This window comes from Sorex araneus, chromosome X (genome assembly GCF_027595985.1).
Source record: "Sorex araneus isolate mSorAra2 chromosome X, mSorAra2.pri, whole genome shotgun sequence".
Lineage (NCBI taxonomy): Eukaryota > Metazoa > Chordata > Mammalia > Eulipotyphla > Soricidae > Sorex > Sorex araneus.
The window spans coordinates 145239423-145259743 of NC_073313.1; the positions used below are offsets into that span (position 1 = coordinate 145239423).

At 39.5% G+C, this 20321-nt stretch overlaps 2 protein-coding genes across 3 annotated transcripts in view; one reads left to right on the plus strand and one right to left on the minus strand.

Moving 5' to 3' along the window:
- OPHN1 (oligophrenin 1) overlaps positions 1-20321 on the plus strand; it is a 530418-nt gene that overhangs the window by 58386 nt on the left and 451711 nt on the right. The gene's annotated exons all lie outside the window — the stretch shown is intronic.
- Positions 11575-12655, minus strand: LOC101546915 (ubiquitin carboxyl-terminal hydrolase isozyme L1-like). The gene is given in 2 exon segments (XM_055122035.1): positions 11575-12099; positions 12102-12655. Coding segments are annotated over 2 exon segments (669 nt in total). The 5' UTR covers positions 12613-12655; the 3' UTR covers positions 11575-11941.

Consider the following 20321-nt stretch of genomic DNA (forward strand, 5'->3'; position numbering starts at 1 on the left):
GATTGTGAAAGCAAGTGGTTGCCGGGCCTCTGCTTGGGTGGGCACAGGCCAACCTGCCCCCTCCAGTTTATCCTGGTCTGTTTAGCCATGCACGGGTTTGAGCTTAAGTGTGGCTTTTGATCTCTTTTGAGATTTATTTAGGGGTCTCTGAAGCAAGGCCGGTAGTAGAGCTTATAGGGTGGCGCTGGAGTTGGTTCATGAGGGTGACTGCCAGTGCTTCCATGTGTATTGGGAAGTGGGGGGAGGGAGCTCACCCTAACTCTGAGAAAGCCTGGAGATTTCAGTCACAAAACACGCATACAAGAATTTTCAGCAGATTATATCTTGGTGAGGTTTGTCCTGAGGCTGTGGAGTTAGGCCAGGGATATGGTGGCAATTTTGGGTTGTGGAGTCAAGTGGCTGCTGGAGGCTCTGCTTGGGTGTGCCATAAGGCCAACCGGCCCCACTTTGATTTACCCCAGTCTGTTCAGCCATGCGTAGGTTCAAGCTTAACTGTGGTATTTCGTCTCTTTTGAGATTTATCTATGGGTCTCTGAAATAATGCCAGTAAATGAGCTTATATAGCTGAGCTGGAGGTGGTTTGTGGATATGGCTCCCACATACCTAACTTTTGGCCATTTAATTTCTTGGTAAACTTGTTTCCAAGTTGTTGGGGCCTGGCCAAAGGCACAGTGCAATTTTGTGGTATCAGAAAGCCTGAAGGCACCATCAGTATATTGATGCACTCGCCCCACAGGTACAACTTGACCTGTTGGTGGCACCATAACCCCTGCATTTGGCTTTTGAGGGATGAAATTTTTCTACTAGCCCCCTCCCTACCACTTCTTCCTTCAAGTCCATTATTTCATTGCTGAAGTTTAGTATAGTTGATCTGTCAAAAGGTAGCAAAGCTGTTTAACGTCTCCAACTACTATTCTGTTGCTATCAGTGTTGAACTTGAAGTCGATTAGCAGTTGTTTTAAATATTTTGCTGGTCCCTTTTTGGGTGTGTATATGTTTAGGAGTGTAAGTTCCTTTTTGTCTACATATCCCTTGTTTATTAAGAAATGACCTTTGCTGTGACCTCTAACCATTTTCATTCTGAAGTTTGTTATCAGTTACTAATATGGCCACCTAGACTTTTTGAAGAAATTGTTTGCTTCATGAGTTGTTTTCCAGCCTTTGACTTTGAGTCTGTTTTTGTTTTGAATATTCAAATGTGTTACTTTTATCTAGCAAAATGTTGAGTTCAATTTTTTATTACAGTTTGCCAACCCTGTCTCTTTTTTTGTATGTTTAGACCATTGCAATTGAGAGAGATTATTATCTTGTATTTCTTTGTCATCATTCTTTAGGAGATATTGTGTTAGTTGGATTTATCTTGCCTGAACATAGCCCATTTAATTCTTTATTTTTCTTTTTTTGGTCACACCCGGCAATGCACAGGGGTTACTCCTGGCTATGGACTCAGGAATTACTCCAGGCGGTCCTCAGGGGACCATATGGGATGCTGGGAATCAAACCCGGGTCAGCCGCATGCAAAGCAAATGCCCTACCCACTGCGCTATCACTCCAGCCTCCTTTTAATTCTTTTAAAATTGATTTTGAGTCTATGAAGTTCCTGATCTGTTTTTATTCAGGAATTTGTGTATCATTCCTTCATATCTGAATTCATGAAGCATTTAAAAAGTTATTGAATCACCGTGAGATAGTTAAAAGCTTTCATGTTTAAGTTGCAATCACACAATGATCAAACACCCATCCCTTCACCAGTACATGTTCCCCACCACTAGTATCCCCGGTATAATCCCTCTTTCCCACCCTCCCCCTGCCTCCATGGAAGACAATATTCCCCATACTCTCTCTCTACTTTTGGGCATTATGGCTTGCAACACAGACACTGAGAGGTCATCATGTTTGGTCTGTTATCTACTTTTGGCACACATCTCCCATCCTGACTGATTCTTCCAGCCATCATTTTCTTAGTGATTCCTTCTCTATTCCATCTGCCTTCTCTCCTTCGGTCATGGAGCAGGCTTCCAGCTATGGAGCAATCCTCCTGGTCCATGTATCTACTGTCCTTGGGTGTCACCCTCATGTGATGTTATTCTAAACTCCACAAATGAGTGCAGTCCTTCTACGTCTGTTTCTCTCTTTCTGGCTCATTTCACTTAGCATGGTACTTTCTGTGTCTGTCCATTTATAAGCAAATTTCATGACTTTATCTCTCCTAACAGCTGCATAGTATTCCATTGTTTAGATGTGTCAAAGTCTCTTTAGCTAGTCATCTGTTCTAGAGTACTTGGCTAGTTTCCAGATTTTGGTTATTGTGAACAGTGCTGCAATGAACATATAGGTACAGATGTCATTTCTACTGTGCTTTTTTGCTTTTTTCCATAAACAATTATATAACATTTACTTTTTAATAGATCTTTCTAGTCATATTTTATGGACACAGTAAGAGTTATATTAAGCTTATAGGGTGGCTTTCCTGGGAACATCTCACTAGAGATACCAGACTGCAGTCCTCAGGCCAGATTTGTTCTTTCTAATCCCTGCAGGGTCTTGTCCAGTCACTTCTCTTAAGGTCATGACAGACTTTGTCCGCTACCGTGCTCTTAACTTATAAGTTAAGTTTTATAATAAGTTTTATGACACTTGGCCTTTACTGTTTTGATGTCAGGGTAGCTTACAACTTGCCCTGGGTCCATCCAGTCCCTTTGTTGGGACCCTGTTTTAGGGGTGCTAGGAACTAAGGGCAACTGAGGCTTAAGTCGAGTAAATATGATAGATGCCCAGGAGTAAATATAATTTGGAGTCAATTAACTTCCATGTTACAGAAACATAGCATTAACTGTCTTCTTGTGTGTGTACAAAAAGGACATTGCTCTGAAGTAAACTATGCAAAGGGCACAAGGGAAAGAGAAAATAATATATCACTTACAAATATAAAACCCAGAGTACTTAGAAGGATCTGACCTTAGAAGTCACAGGTTCTGATTAGGGGAAATTAGTGATTAACAGATAGAGAAAGTAGAGTGCAGCGAAGTTAAAGATGAATGCAGAGGAAATTGGAGAGCTTCTGGAGCATTGTGATGGGTATTTCTCAGTAAGCCAAGCCTCATGGGGGAAGGGAGAAAGGACAAACCGATGTTGTCCTACAGTCATGAATATTCCCTTCCAATTGATGCTTCTGTGTATTTATGTGGAGTCTTTTGCACTGACTCTGGGAATGTTTCCTTTGGTCAGAACTAACTTACCTTTGTATTATGGTTGTATTGTCTCTTGCCCTCACCATTACTTTTGTGTGTTTTTGTTAAATGTTGATTGGTGTAGGGCATGATGGACTTCTTGCCTTATTTGGTTGGGGTAGCCAGATTGCCCTGCTGAGAGTGCCATATAAGAGGTCCGGTTTTGGATGTTATGGGATATGATGGGGTTAGGTTAACCGCTTCCAGCTTGCTGGACCACAGGAAACATCTTATTGCAGAGTCGTATATTTTGCTTTTACCCCACACTCCTTTCTTTTTTGTATAACCAAACTCATTCCTGGTCTGACCTCTGGGAGGATCCAAGCATTAGGCATGTGGTGTCCATCACAGGATGTGTGTTTGAAACCTCTACCTGCCTGCTGGCCCACAGGGAAAATCCTCCTGCAGAGTCCCGTATTTTGCTTCTAGTCCACAGTTCTAGCTGTTTAGAAAACCATGCCCACAGCTCTTCTTACCTGTACATTAAGGGCATGTAGCATCAATCACAGATTGTGTTTTTGAAACCTCCACCAGAAATCTTCTTGTCTTTTGTACCTAGTCTATGCTCGTAGCTACTCGGAAAATCTGTTTGTTTCCAGTAGTTTTGATATATGTGCCATTCTCACTGATGTAAGATGATATATCATTGTCATCTTGATTTGGATTTCCCTAATAAGTGTATCACTGTATCACTGTCATCCCATTGTTCGTCGATTTACTTGAGCGGGCACCAGTAACATCTCTATTCCTCTCAGTCCTGAGATTTTAGCAGCCTCCCCTTACTCGTCATTCCCAACAATTGGAGGCTTTTTCAGGTCAGGGAAATGAGACCTATTGTTACTGTTTTTGGCATATCGAATACACCACGGTTAGCTTGCCAGGCTCTGCTTGTGCAGGCGGGATACTCTCAGTAGCTTGCCGGGCTCTCCAAGAGGTATGTATATATCTTACTGTATTTTGGATATGAATATGCCATGGGGAGCTTGCCAGGCTCTCCTGTATGGGCAATAAACTCTCAGTAGCTTGCCAGGTTCTCCAAGAGGGAGAACTAGGCTATCAGATGTCGTGTGGCCGCATTGAGGGATCAATGTTTTATAGTCTCTGGATGTTGGCTGTTGATGGGATTACATGGTACTGGGGGCAGTTTCTGGGTGTGACTGTCTACTGAAAAATGGGGAATCTGGGTGGAAGAAGCCCAATCCTGATCTGAGCAGCCTTGGAGATCTCGGCCCTGGGTCCTGCATACCTGGGTTCCTCTGCATGTGCCTTCATGCGTGAGACTCATCTGACTGTGTGGACAGGGGCCTAGAGCATGGCTGTGGCTGGGTTCTGGAGGTCTTCAATTGGTGAGGCTCTGCTCGGGGCAGGGAGGGAAACTCAATCTGCCCCCTCCAAGGGACCCCAGTGAAGAAAGCCAGGTGCAGGGGCAAGAGACTCTATGTCGCTCTCTTCCGGGAGCTTGGTTTTATAGTCTCTGGATGTTGGCTGTTGATGGGATTACATGGGGCGTGGGGGTTGGGGGGGCAGTTTCTGAGTGTGACCACCTAGCTACTGGAAAATGGGGAATCTGGGTGGAAGAGGTCCAGTCCCGATCTGAGCAGCCTTGTAGATCTTGGCCCTGGGTCCTGCACACTTGTGTTCCTCTGCCAGTTGCTTCATGCGTGAGGCTCATCTGAACATGTGGAGAGTGGCCTTGAGCATGGCTGTGGCTGACCTAACTAATATGGCCAAAAAATTTAAAATAAGTGATGATGAACATTTTTCATGTGCCTGTTCACTATCCTATGTCTTCCTCTGATAAGTGTTTGTTCATTTCTTATCCCCATTTTTTATGGGGATTTGAGATTTTTTTCTTGTTGATCTTTGTTAGTACTTGATAGATCCTGGATATCACCCCTTTATCTGATGTTTTAAATGTGGTTGATTCTGCAACTAAATTAGCTGCCATTTAGTTTTAGCTCTGGTTTCTTTTAGCATTGCAAAGTTTTAAGTTCAATGTAGTCCCATTTATTTTGTTTGGGTTCTATAGCGTTTGCCAATGTCATCATATTGTTGAATATACTTTTGGGATCTAGGACTCAAAGCATTCTGCCTTTATTTTCCTCAGTGTGATTTATAGATTCGGGTCTGATATCAAGGTCTTTGATCCACTTCAAGTTGACTTATGTGTAAGGTGTGAGATTTGGATTCAGTTTTAATTTCTTGATTGTGGCAATCCAGTTCTCTCAACACCATTTGTTGAAAAAACTGCATTTATTCCATTTCATGCTTTCAGCTCAATTGTCAAAAATTAGCTGACCAAATATATAGGGGAGTTATCTTTGTATATTCTTTTCTCACCCATTGGTGACAGTCTTTCTTTATTCTATTACTATGCTCTTCTGATCACCATGATTTTATAGTATAGATTCAAGTTAGGTAATGAGATGTCTCTGAGTTTCTTGTTTTTCAGTATGGTTTTGGCTATGTGGGGTCTTTTACGGTTCCACACAAACTTGTTAACTGATTATTCTAAGTCCTTGAAGAATGTTTTCTGAATTTGGATAGGGATTGCATTGAATCTTTGTAATAGTTTAAATAAATGGTAATTTTGGCAGTGCAGAAAAAAATGAAATTAAAAAAAAATTAACAGTGAAATTAGGTCATTGAAGAGCCATTTAGTATCTAGATCTTGGAAAGTTCTATGTTTTCTTCAATCTAGATTTTTTGGATTTGGTCTAATCTTCAGGTCTTTAATCTGCTTTGATTTCTTTTTTTGTGTATGCCATGAGATATGGGGCCAATTTCATTTTTCATTAGTGTTTATTCAGTTTTGCCCAGCTCCATTTATTCATGAAGCTAAAGATCAGAAGTAAAATAATTTATTTCCTCCATTTTCTAGGCACAGTGCCTCTTGGATGCTATTTTATGACTTCTTGTTGTGACATTACCTTATCCATTCTGATTTTCCTGCCACTCTCATATAAGAATCTTTGTTGTTAAAAAAGAGAATCTTTGTTGTTGCATTGATCACACTGAGACAATATAGTATTACATATATAGTTACAATATATAGTAACTTCTCAATCGGTTACTGATGCTAGACAATTAACTGTGCTTTGACTAACCCAGCTGTGATCACTAGTTTTACTAATTTTCCAAGTGTTCATTTCCACACTAGTTACTATTAATATTTACTGTTACTAACTTGAGTTATACAACATAAGACACTTAATACCCATTTTCCATAATTTTCGCACCATATTTGATGGGCTTCAAATATGGTGTGAACCATGGGAACACCTTTTTTTTTATTTTTTATTTTTATAATTTATTTATTTTTAATTAGAGAATCACCGTGAGGGTACAGTTACAGATCCATACACTTTTGTGCCCATACTTCCCTCATACAAAGTTCGGGAACCCATCCCTTCACCAGTGCCCATTCTCCACCACCCGTAAACCCGGCGTCCCTCCCACCCTCCCCAATCCCATCTCCCCCCCACCCCACCCTGCCACTGTGGCAGGGCATTCCCTTCTGTTCTCTCTCTCTAATTAGCTGTTGTGGTTTGCAATAAAGGTGTTGAGTGGCCGCTGTGCTCAGTCTCTAGCCCTCATTCAGCCCGCAACTCCCTTCCCCCACATGGCCTTCAACTACAATGTAGTTGGTGATCGCTTCTCTGAGTTGCCCTTTCCCCGGAACGTGAGGCCAGCCTCGAAGCCATGGGGTCAACCTCCTGGTACTTATTTCTACAGTTCTTGGGTATTAGTCTCCCACTCTGATATTCTATATACCATAGATGAGTGCAGTCTTTCTATGTCTGTCTCTCTCTTTCTGACTCATTTCACTCAGCATGAAACTTTTCATGCCCATCCACTTAACTACAAAATTCTTGACTTCCTTTTTTCTAACAGCTGCATAGTATTCCATTGTATAGATGTACCAAAGTTTCCTCAACCAGTCATCCGTTTTGGGGCATTCGGGTTTTTTCCAGATTCTGGCTATTGTAAACAGTGCTGCGATGAACATACATGTGCAGATGTTGTTTCGATTGTACTTTTTTGCCTCTCTGGGATATATTCCCAGCAGTGGTATTGCTGGGTCAAATGGGAGCTCAACCTCTAGTTTTCTGAGAATCGTCCATACTGTTTTCCAAAAGGGCTGAACTAGCCGGCTTTAAGGGCGATTGGAGGCTGCTCTAAAAGCCTCCATCCCTCTCAGAGAGCCTGGCAAGCTACTGAGAGTACCTTGCCTGCACGGCAGAGCCTGGCAAGATACCTGTGGTGTATTCAATATGCCAAAAACAGTAACAACAATAGGCCTCATTTGCCTGACACTGAAAGAGCCCCCAATAGGGCAGCATTAAGAAGGATGAGCAAGGAGAGGCTGATAAAATCTCAGGGATGAACTAGACTGCCAAAACGAAATGACTGCCTGTACTTTCAACCCATGTACGCTGGCATCGGTAGCATCCATCAAGGACCTGATGGTGCAAGTGCAGAAGATCAAGTATGACATCATTGGTTTGACCGAAGCAAGAAGGCATCAATCACATCACGCCATTTTCGACACTGGAGAAGAACTGTTCCTCGGAACATGTGACAACAGAGACTGAAGTGGTCATCAAAGCCCTAGCCAAACAGGGCTTTCAAACTCAGTACATCAAGATCCTCCGAGAGCTGTATTACGGATTCACCACTAGGATCTCACCATTCTACAAGGAAGTGATCATTGATGTAAAGAGAGGGGTTCGGGTGGGGGTGATAACATTTCACCAAAACTCTTCAGTGCCTCCCTCAAGAACATCATGTGATGACTAGAATGGGAAGGAATGGGATTGAAGATAAGACGGTTGGCAACTACACCACCTCCTTTTCACTGATGACATCATTCTCATAACACCAAACATTAGCCATGTGGCACAAGTGCAGGCCAACTTTGACCGCGAGTGTGGAAAGTTTGGACTGCAGCTGAATCTCAGCAAAACAATGTTCATGAGAAACGAACTAGTCCCTGACGTTCCATTTGCTCTCAATGGAATGAACATCTCCAAATGCAGCAGCTATGTGTTCCTGGGTCGAGAACTCAACACGAGGAATGACGTCAAAAGACCGCATGGCCACCCACCAACGAGATGGTCAGACTTCTTTGTCAAAACCCTGAATGAACAGTTTGAGGCTCTTCCTTTTCCTGGAGTGAGCAGATATTATTGGGCTACACTAGCACATGACAGGGACGGATGGAGACTTTACTGGCGCCTGCTTGAGCAAATTGAACATCAACGGGATGACAAGTGATACAAGTGAACTTGATTTAGTAAATTAACACAATAGTTTTGCTATAATTGTTTGGAAAACAGTGCGGATATTTCTTAAAAACTAAGAATGGTGGTCCCATTTTTCTCAGCTATCCAATATTTAGGTTTCTATTCCCCAGACACAAAGATATTTGAATTGAAAAGATATATACACACCCTTGTTTTTTGTAGCTCTTAGTACAATATCCATAATATGGGAGCAGCTGAATATCCATTCAGTATTTAACAACATGAATGGATAAAAAGCTGCTATATGTGTATATATACTTATATATACACACAATTAAATATTATGCAGCTACAAATCATTAAGTACATAATCTCTTGGATAGAATTAGAGTGCATTATGCTTAGTGAAAAAAATGTCAGAAGCAAAAGGATGAATACAGGATTATTTCACTCCTCTTTATTTATATTTATTTATATAGTTAAATAAATAAAGGGTACGGACAATGTCATCTGATCATAAACCTTTAATACTGGAGTACAGAGCAGAAACATTTAGGTCTGGGAGGGGAAAGGAACAACTGGGTTTATTAGAAGTAAATCAGGAACATAGGTAGGAGGGTCTGGAGCATATAGGTGATTCTAAGGGAGGTAACTCTTTGAACCAGAATTGTACCTGTCAGTCAACAGAGATTGGGGACATAGATGGGAGGGATGAAAGGCTGGATGTGACATAGGGACAGAGGTGGAGGGTCATCAGCACCTAGTTAGCACTGGTATATGGTAATTAAAATAATTTACATTCCCACTAATTATGCGCAAATGTGTTCCTTTTTCTTCAGATCTTAGTGAATACTTGTGTTTTGTCTTTTTGATAATAATCATCTTAAAAGGTATGAGATTATTTAATAGGTATTATTATAATTTTAATTTGTTTCCCCCAATATAGTTTAGATCTGTTCTTCCCTACATATTAGGGATTTGAATGTTTCCTTTACAAAAACATCTTTCATAGTTATCCCTTCTCTGGGGTTGGAGGAATCAGTCAGGATGGGAGATGTGTGCTGAAAGTAGATAAAGGACCAAACATGATAAACTCTCATATCTGTATTGCAAACCATAATGCCCAAAAGTAGAGAGAGTATTCGGAATATTTTCTGCCATGGAGGCAATGGGAGGGTGGGAAAGGCGGGGGTGGGTGGGTTACTGGGCATATTGGTTGCGGGGGATGTGCACTGGTGGAGGGATGGGTGTTTGATCATTGTGAGATTGTAACTCAAACATGAAAGCTTGTAACTATATCACACGGTGATTCAATAAAATAAAAATATCTTTCAGTTTATCTATTTTGGTTGGCCTTTCGAATGGTACTAAAAGTGTCTGGGGGTTACCACTGGTGACATTTGATCAACCAGTCTGTGGTTTGATGGTAGAATTGTAGAGGATATAGAGTATGCTGTGCTGCTTGGGCTCTGTTATTTACGGGGTTACCTGAGTCACCCCAACAGTGCTCAGAGACCTGCACGGCTACACCTGACAGTGCTCAAAATGCATGAGGTGCTGGGAATCCAATCTGGGTCTGTACTGTACTATCTCCTGGCTCCTAATTTTCCTATTTTAAAGCACACCATTTGCCTTTTCTTTGCTATTATCCATTTGAATAGCATGATTTTTGGTGTTAACTAATGACTTGCATTTTTTTCCATCTGTAGATTGTCTCTTCACTATAGTTCCTTTTGCTGTGTACAAGTTTTTTAGTTTGATATATTCACATTTGCCTGTTGCGTTTGTTGTTTGTTCTTTTGGTCATATTAAAAATCACTGCCATGAATGTCAGGGAACCTTTTTTGGTGGGATTGGAGTGGGAGGCACACCCGGTGATTCTCAAATGCTATTCCTTGGTCTGTGCTCAAGAGTAATCCTCTGGGGACTGTGTATGTTGCTGGAGATTTGAATGAGGTCAGCCACATACAAATCCTGTTCTGTCTCTACAGAAACAAAGGGATAGACCTTAATAGTTTTACAGTTTTACAGTCAGTATTGAGTTAATTTTTGTGAATGGTGTAAAATAGAGGCTCAATTTCATTTTTTTCTCATGTTTATTTTCAGTATTTCCATAGCTTATCCTTTTACCAGTGTAATAGTTTATAACACTTATGCATGGGTTCATTTCTATTTGTCAGTTGTATTACATTGTTCTATGTGTTTCTTTTTGTGCCAGTGCTTTACTGTTTTTGATCAGTAAGGTTTGAAAGAAGGAATTCTTTTGCATCCAGCATTGCTCAGCATTGCTTTGACTGTTTGGGGTCTTTTGTGGTTTCATATAACTTTTAGGATTTTTTAAAATTTCTGTAAAAAATGTCACTGAATGGGGTCAGAATCGTACTATGGTGGATAGGGTGTTTCCTTCCATATAGTCTACCCAGATTTGATCCTCAGCACCAATTATGGCCCTTTTAGCTGGCCTTGAGTGAGCCTTGAGTGCCAAATCAGGAGTATACCCCGAGCACTCCCAAGTGTGACCCAAAAACAACAAACAGTACCACTGAAACTTTAATTGAGTTGATTTAACATTTTAGATGATTTTGGGTAGTATGGACATTTTATCAACATTAATTCTTCTAGTCCCTTGAAAGCAGGAATTTTAAATCATGTATTCATCAATTTTTAATCATTGTTCTGTAGTATTCATTATATAGACTTTTACCTTTTAGGTTAAACTTATTCCTCAGTATTTTATTATTTTGATACTATTATAGATTGTATTGTTTTTTGTTTTACTTTCAATAGTTTGTTAGTTTGTTGATTTCTTTTTAGTTAAGAAGTTTTTTGTGAGTTGGAGTGATAGTAGAGCGAGTAGGGTGTTTGTCTTGCATGTGACAGACCTGTTTTTGATCACCAGCACCCTGTATGGTCCCCTGAGCCTGCCAGAAGTGATTCATGAGTGCAGCACCTTGAGTTAACCCTTAAAACTGCCCAGTATGTCCCAGAAACAAACAAAAAAAGGAATTTTTTTGTTTGCTGTGTTTCACTGTACCTGGCAGTGCTCAGGGCTTACTCCTGATTCCATGTTCATAGATTACTCCTACCAGTGCTAATAATTTTTTTTAAGTGCATCTCTACTCAGCAGAAAAGTTTTATTTCTTTTAAGGACAAACCAACCATATCCAAAGCCTTTAACAGACAAACAGAAGGAGCCACTGAAAGCATGAGATATTGAGATCAAGACAGACACTGGCGGGGCGGGAGATGCTTTAACCATCGAAAAGCTTCTACCCAACTCTGCTCCATCCACAGCTGAGCTCTGCCGGGGCACGAGGGGTGACTGAGGGTAAGTGCAGATCTGCAAAACCAAAGGAGGACATCTGTGTGCTACAAGCACATGCGCACCTTAGAATGCGCTAGAAAAGGAAGTATTCACGCAGAAGGGGGTTGGGGAGGGGGGACAATGGAGGCTCCTCCGGGACATTAGGCTGCCTTGCAGAGGGCCACAGCGGAAAAGCGGACTTCCCCTTGCTCCCGCTCGGTGAACTCTCGGCACACCTTGGCAGCATCCCGCAGTAGTGAGTCCGCCGAGCTGGATCCATGGTTCACGGGGAAAGGCATCCGGCCATCAAGTTCATAGAGTGGCCATCCACATTGTTAAACAGAATAAAATGGAAATTCACTTTGTCATCTACCCGACACTGGCCCTCCTGGGCCACAGCATCGTGGGCTGCCTGGATAGCCTCGTTCTTCTCAAAGCATTTGGCTCTGTCTTTGGGGGACAGCTTCTCCGTCTCAGAAAGGAACTGTTTCAGGATTGACCCATCATTGAACTCCAGCTTGTCTTGGTTATTGGCCACGGCGTGGATGAGCCCGATGGTCCCACAGGAGTTGCCGATGGTCTGCTTCATGAAGTACACCTTGGGGCTTACTGCTTGTCCCTTCAGCTCTTCAATCTGTTTTTTCCTGAAGTTCTCATGTTGCGCGGTGAGGGGAAACAGCAGCAGCAGCGCGCAGACGGGCGCAGGCACCGAGCCCAGCGCCTCCTCCTCCAGCCCCAAGACATCGGCGAAGCGCCACTGGCCGGCGACCCCCAAGCGGGCCAGCACTTTGTTCAGCATCTCGGGGTTGATCTCCATGGGTTTGAGCTGCATCTTCGCGACGGGAGGAGCCACCGGTCACCGAAGAGGAAAAACAGCCAATTTTTTACATAATACCTTATCCCCTCCCCACCAGGTATACTTCACTTCACTTTGGAGCAAATAGAATTATATCATTTCTGTCACTGTAACATTGTCCTCCCGTTCATCTATTTGCTCGAGTGGGCATTAGTAAGGTCTCCGTTGTGAGACTTGTTACTGTTTTGGCGTATTGAATACGGGTAGCTTGCCAGGCTTTGTCATGCGGGCGGGGTACTCTTGGTAGCTTGCCAGGCTCTTCGAGAGGGGCGGAGGAATTGAACCTGGGTCGGCCATGTCCAAGGCAAACGCCCTACATGCTGTGCTATCACTCCATAGCATTTCATTGGTCAATAATTTAGCATTAAGCACAACTTTTATACTATACAATTATAACAAAAATATCCTGAAAATTTATTATTTCAAGTTAAAAAACGAATTATCGGAGACAACTTGGAAAATGACTTGAGCTAATAACCTTACTTTAAAAACACAATTTGGTGTTTGGTATTGGTATATGGTAATTACAAGAGGGGATCTTAAGTCCAGAATTATACTTCTCAATCTAAGTTAACTATTGTGTTGATCAGACATTCTTTTTTCTTTGTGTCATACCTGGCGATTCGCAGGGTTTACTCCTGGCTCTACACTCAGAAATTACTCCTGGTGATCCTTGAGGATCATATGGGATGCTGGAGATTGAACCCAGTTTGGCCACGTGCAAGACCCTACCCACTGATGTTCTTAAAATATTATTGCCTGCTAGGTATGGGTATGTAGCGGTAAAGTGAATGTCTAGCATACTTGGGACCCTGGGTTTGATCTCTAGCACTGCAAAAAAGAAAAGAAAAAAGATTCATAGGACAATTATTGCATAAGCCAGTGGTTTTTAACTTCAGATCAATAGACCATTGTTGTTATTTTTTACTGTTGTTACTAGGTATAAAAATACTTAAGATCACTGGCTTCCAGAGATTCTGATATAATCAACATGAATAGGGCTCTGGTACTGAGAGTTTTTCTTTATTGTGGTAGAGTATACGTAAAATAATACTGACTATTTTAATCAGTTAAATGTACAGCTCAGTTGCATTTAGTACATTCAAATGTCACTGCTATACTATTCTAGACCTTTGACATTATGTCCATTAAATATTAATCTAATATTCCCTCAGCCTTGGAAACCACCAGTCAACTTTATGTCTCTATGAATTTCCCTATTTTAAATATCCAATGTAAAGTGGCATTATCCAGAATTTTCCTTTTGTTTTAGGATTATTTCTTTTAAAATATTTTCAAGGGTAATCATGTTGCAGCATATATCATAATCTAATTCCACTTTAAGGTTGAGTAATCTATGATATGTAATACCACATTTTGTATGTATGTTCATTTAGTATTATGACAATTAGTATTTGTTTGTCTCCACCTTCTTTTTCTTGTGAACTGTCTGCTTTTTAATTTCCTTTTAATTCTGAGGCATAATTACTAGAAAATGTAGTACTTTTATGTTTAATCAAGGAACCACCGTACTGTTTTCTATAGAATCCATAACATTTATTTTTCCCACCAGCAGTGCACAGGAGTTACATTCTCTCTATGTTCTTAACAGTGCTTGTTAATTTTTTTATAATAATCAGTTTATGATTTTTTTTTTGCTTTTTTGGGTCACACCCAGCAATGCACAGGGGTTACTCCTGGCTCTGCACTCAGGAATTACCCTGGCGGTGCTCAGGGGACCATATGGGATGCTGGGAATCGAACCTGGGTTGGCTGTGTGCAAGGCAAACGCCCTACCCGCTATGCTATCACTCCAGCCCCAGTTTATGAATGTTTAAATGATAGTTTAAGTTGGTTTTTATTTTCATCTTCTGAATTGATATTTAGACTCGATGTGGTTATGAAATATTTTATATTACTTTGTTTGAAAGTTTGTTTGTTTTATATTACTTTGTTATGAAATATTTTATATTACTTTGTTTTTATTTTCATCTTCTAAATTGATATTTAGACTCGATGTGGTTATGAAATATTTTATATTACTTTGTTTGAAAGTTTGTTTGTTTTATATTACTTTGTTATGAAATATTTTATATTTGTTTTTATTTTCATCTTCTAAATTGATATTTAGACTCGATGTGGTTATGAAATATTTTATATTACTTTGTAGAAGTACCTATTCAAACTTCCTGTCCACTTGGATATTAGCCCCTTATTAGATATATATTTGTAAATATGATTCTCTCATTTTATGTGTTTCCTTTTAAATTTCCTTTTTTGGGAGATATGACTATACCTGTTGTTTTTCAGGGACTAATGTGGCTCTGTGCAAGGGTTGCTCTAAGTGATGGTCAGTAGACTATATAGTACTAGGGATCAAATCTGGGCCATGAAAAGCAAAAAACAATGCTTTCAGCCCATTGAGTTCTCGCCTCAGCTTTTCAATATATTGATAGTGTATGTTTATATATATAAAACTTAAAAATTTTAATTATGTCTGTATTATATTTATTTTCCTCCAAGAGTTTTATAATGTAAGCTCTTTTGGGGGGATGGTGCAGCTGTGCTTAGGACTTACCCCTGGCTCTGTGCTCAGGAATTACTCCTGGTAGAGCTCAGGGGATCATGTTGGGTGCTGGGGCTAGAACCCAGTGATAGAACCTGGGTTGGCCGTGTGCAAGGCAAACACCCTCCCCACTGCATTATCACTCAGGTGCAATATGGTGTAAGGTTTTGCCTTCGGTCTCTGATTTACTCTGTACAACATATAAAATTAGGCTCCATTGTCACTCTTTTGTATATGCCTATGCAATTTATCAAGTACCAGATGGTGAAAACCATGTTTTTTTCCACATAGAATGGTATTGGCATATTTATTTAAAATAAATTAACTGTATATAGTCAAGGGCTTATTTCTGGAATTTCAATGTAATGATCTGTATTTCTGTTTATTTTGTCAGAATGACATGGTTTTTATTACTCTACCTTCATAGCAAATTTTGAAATCATAAAGTATGGTTCTTCTTTTGCTGTACGAGATTTCTTAGGCCATTAAGAATCCCTTGAAATTATATGTTAATTTTAGGATTTTGGTTAACCTCTGCAAAAATTAGGCTTTTTAAAAAAATGAATTCATAGTTGCTTTAGGTAGTATTGCTCTATTAGTAATATTTTCTTCCAGTCCATGAATACAGGTGTCTTTCCATTTGTTGGTATCTGTAATTTCTTTCAAAAATGTTTTGTAGATTTTATTGTACACATCCTTAACTTCCTTGTTTAGGTTTACTTTGATTTTTGTTCTTTTCAATGCTTTTATAAGTTAAATTGATTTTCTTAATTTCCTTTACATATTTTTAATTAAGCATGCAAATGAAACTTGTGTGTGCTTTACATATCCTGCAACTTTGATTAATTTTTAAAATTGACTAAAACTTTATTACATGGAATCTTTATGATTTTTAGATCATAAATTCTCAATCATATTATTTTCTAGATCATAAATTCAAGTCCTTTGTAAATAAATATTTTTCCTTTTGATTCATATATGGATGCATTAAATATTTTAATTCCCTAGTTGTTTTTGCTTTAACCTCCTAATATTACATTTAATGGGAATGATGAAAACACTTTCTGATCCTTTTATCTTAAAGGAAATATACTTTCACTGAATATGATTTTAGCTGTTCTATTTCTATGCAGGTACACCTTAAATATATTGCAGACTTCATATCCCCACAATAAATCAGATGTCAACAAAACCCAAGTCACATGTTTTTTTTCTCCTATGCATATAAAATTTATGTTTATGTTACAGGGGCTTAGAAGGTCCTTGTATACTTAGGATAGAACCACAAATAGGTAACATAGTACAAGAATGAAACTTCATTGAAAAGGTCTTTTCAAAAATGTACAAAGGGGAAGCAACAAAGGCAGAGATCTCAAGCTGACTCTGAGGAGAGTTTCATTGGTTCTTTTAATATAATTTTTATTGTATACAAAGCATAGAGATGTTTATGATTTTTCTGAGGAATTGGAGGGTTTTTCCAAATGCTAGCATTTCACCACTTTAGGTCCTCCTAAGGCTCTAACCAGAGGTTACTATAGCAATTGTAATAGCCATAGTGTGGAAAAATGTGTCATTTATCATGCCAGTACATTAAAATTAGGGTATAATGAGGAAATGAGGGTACGAAGGGGAAAAAGACACCAGTGCACAATTTCCTCTGGATGCTATCTGGATTCTGATGGTATTGACCACATCCTGAAATTTGTTGCAGAGTGTCAGCTAAATTCTGAAGACTTAGAGAAAGACCACATCCTGTCAGTTCCCTATCACATTTATTCGAAACTGCATTCTATTCAGTGCATAATGGCATTATATAAAAATAAAACAATTTAGGTACCTCTGTTAAATGGGAGAACATGCTGTTGGAAAAAGTGGTGCTAAATTACTTGTTCAGTTTAGAGTTTCCACAAACTTTCAATTTTTAAAAAAATATAGTATCTGTAGAGTTCAATAAAGCAGAGAATAATAAAACAAAGTGTTTCTGTAGATTTTTTTGGTCATAGTGTATATGCATATATATATATGCTTAAAATGCTTTAATGTGGGGCTGGAGTGATAGCACAGTGGGTAGGACGTTTGCCTTGCACTCGGCCGACCCAGGTTCAATTCCAAGCATCCCATATGGTCCCCTGAGCACCGCCAGTAGTTAATTCCTGAGTTCATGAGCCAGAAGTAACCCCTGTACATCTCCGGGTGTGACCCAAAAAGCCAAAAATTAATGCTCCAATGTGCAGTTTTAATCACCTTTTGAATATGGGTTGATAATATTTTGAGAAATTTTGCATCAGTATTTATAAACTATGTTGGCCTATAGTTTTCGTTTCTCGTGGTGTTATTTCCTGACTTTAGTATCAGGTTAGTGTTGCGCTGATAAAATTAGTTAGACAATCTTACCTTCTTTCCTGCTTTTTGGAAAGCTTTAAAAGAATTGGTCACTGAGAATTTTTATAAGTGCCCAAAGTGATTGTAAGATATAGCCAGACTTCGAATTACTGTCAGTTATACTGTTATCACATAAAGCTTGTTTTGATTGTAGACGCTTAAGTCTCACTTCATCCTTACTTAATCAGAACCTGTATTTTTTTTTGTTTTTGTGATACACCCAATGCTGACCAGAGGTCATTCCTGCTCTGTCCTCAGCAGTGGTCTCAGCAGTACTATAGACTGTATATGGTCTCCAGACTCTAACCAGGGTCAGAAGGATGCAAAGCAAGTACTTTAACCCTTGTATATCTCTCCTGCATTTTTAATCAGATGTTTCCTGTGCACATTGAATTTTGGAGCTTGCTAGTATGTTAGAATTCTGACAGGTATCTGAAATGACCTTGTAAGATTTGCCTGGCTTAGTTGTTTCCCAAATCCAGCTAAGACACAGAAAATTACCTGGAGAGTGGTGTGAAGCCTGGTAAGCGCTTACTGAAAAATAACAGCAGTACCCCCCCAAGTGCCCCAGGCAATTTTTATTATCAATGAAAATTGACTAGGCGGTGGAGCTAGTAGTTTAGTGTTTTTTAAAAATATGAAATATTTCATTAATTTGCTTCTATATTTGCAAGGGGGCCATACTATTGCTTTATGTGTGTCATTCCATTTTTAATATATGTGCTTTTGAAATGAGGACAGTGTAGTGATTCTCAGCCTTGAGCATGTTAGGCCAGTGGGACCTCACTAGGCACAGGTTGGTTTGGATTTGTGGAGGTAATGGGTGCTATTGATGGAGGAGGTTGGGAAACTTGTATTTTCATAGCCATAATTCTTAGTTGAGTATATTTCTTCATGGCTAAGTTTTCCTTTCAGAATAAATAGTTTATTTTATTAATTAAATTTTTTAATTTTAAAAGCATGGTTTACAGTTATTCATAATACAGTTGTTATGAGTTTTCAATGTTTCAACAACAATCCTACCACGAGAGTGTTCTTCCCTCTACATTTTCCCACGGATGGCTATTTGATTTCTGTCTTGAGGTGTTTGGGTTCAATAGTTTGGGGCTGGGACTAGGAACCTATAGTATTTAAAAAATCTCCAAGCTTCCATAGAGATAGAACAACCGGTAGGGTTCTTGTCTTGCATGAGGCTGATTGAGGCTCAATCCCCAGCATGCCTTAGGGTCCCCTAAGTACTGCCAGTAATGATCCCTGAGCACAGAACCATGAGTAATCCCTGAGCTTTGCTGGGTGTGGCCCAAATAAAAAAATCTTCTGGCTGGATTGGTAGTGTTACCACATGCAGACTCTTCTCTGAGGCCACTGAAGATTGACAGCAAAATTGAAAAGATGATCGAACCAAAACAGTTTTTAATAGAAAATAAAAGCAAGATACCTCCTCTAGTAGAAAAAGGTTTACCTATGAGTAGAAAATCCTGAGAGAAGGAAGAAAAATCCTCCTATTACACCTTAGTAACTAGGGAGGTAATAAATACTTTTCAATGTTAATAATCTAGACGCAGCTAGTTTCCTAACTCCAGGGTTCCTCTATCCATGATATCACAACAAAGGCGGGCAGATGGCTATGATTTGGCCAGTTGCATCATCAGACTCTGTCTCATGGCACTCCATTCTCACATTCTACTCTCATGGCAGTTTTCTAATTTTACCCTACTTATTTTTTCATATTCTTATTTATTCCCTATATTATTATCCTTTGACCCACACTTAGTAGGAGACCCTGAAAGCTGTTGGGAAACAAAACAATTTTCTGGCTACTTTCTGCTGAGAAGTTATCATGAGTCAAGTCACAGGTGGTACCCCCTCTATAGGGGTCTGTGTATAAGTCTCTATTGAAATCAGGCAGAATATCCATATTTAGGCTTCATGTTTGACCAGCATCTGTAACTTAAAGGACTCTAAATGAGAGGAGGCAAGTTTTTTAAAAAAATTTTTTCTTTTTTTATTAATTTATTATTTTATTGAATCACCATGTGGAAAGTTACAAAGCTTTCAGGTTTAAGTCTCAGTTATACAATGTTCGAACACCCATCTCTTCACCAGTGCACATATTCCATCACCAAGAATTACAGTATACCTCCCACCTTCCCCCCCTTCCCCAGCCCCCCACCCCGCATGTGTAACTGGTAAATTTCACTTTACTTTCACTTTACTTTGATTACATTCAATATTTCAACACAGAACTCACTATTATTGATTTGGAGTTTCTCCTCCCTAAAGTCGATCTGCTGAAAAGAAAGCATTTGATAATTTGTTTTCCATTGCCGAGAATGAAGAGATATGAGGTCGAGAGGCCGCACTAGCAGCCGCACAGTTTTAGATTTCTGTATTTTAGTAACTAAGTCCAGAGAAATATCTGTCAGAAATTGCAACATTGTAACCTTGTACCTCTCATCTACTTTATATTCCACATATGAGTGCAATCTTTCTTTGTCTCTTTCTAACTCATTTCACTCAGCATGATACTTTCCATGTTGATCCACTTATATGCAAATTTCATGACTTCATGTTTTCTGACAGCTATGTAGTATTCCATTGTGTAGATATATCAGAGTTTCTTTAGCCAGTCATCTTTTTTGGGCACTCCGGTTTTTTCCATATTGTGGATATTGTAAACAGTGAGGCAGTGAACATAGAAATGCAGATGTCATCTCTACTATACCTTTTTGGAGGA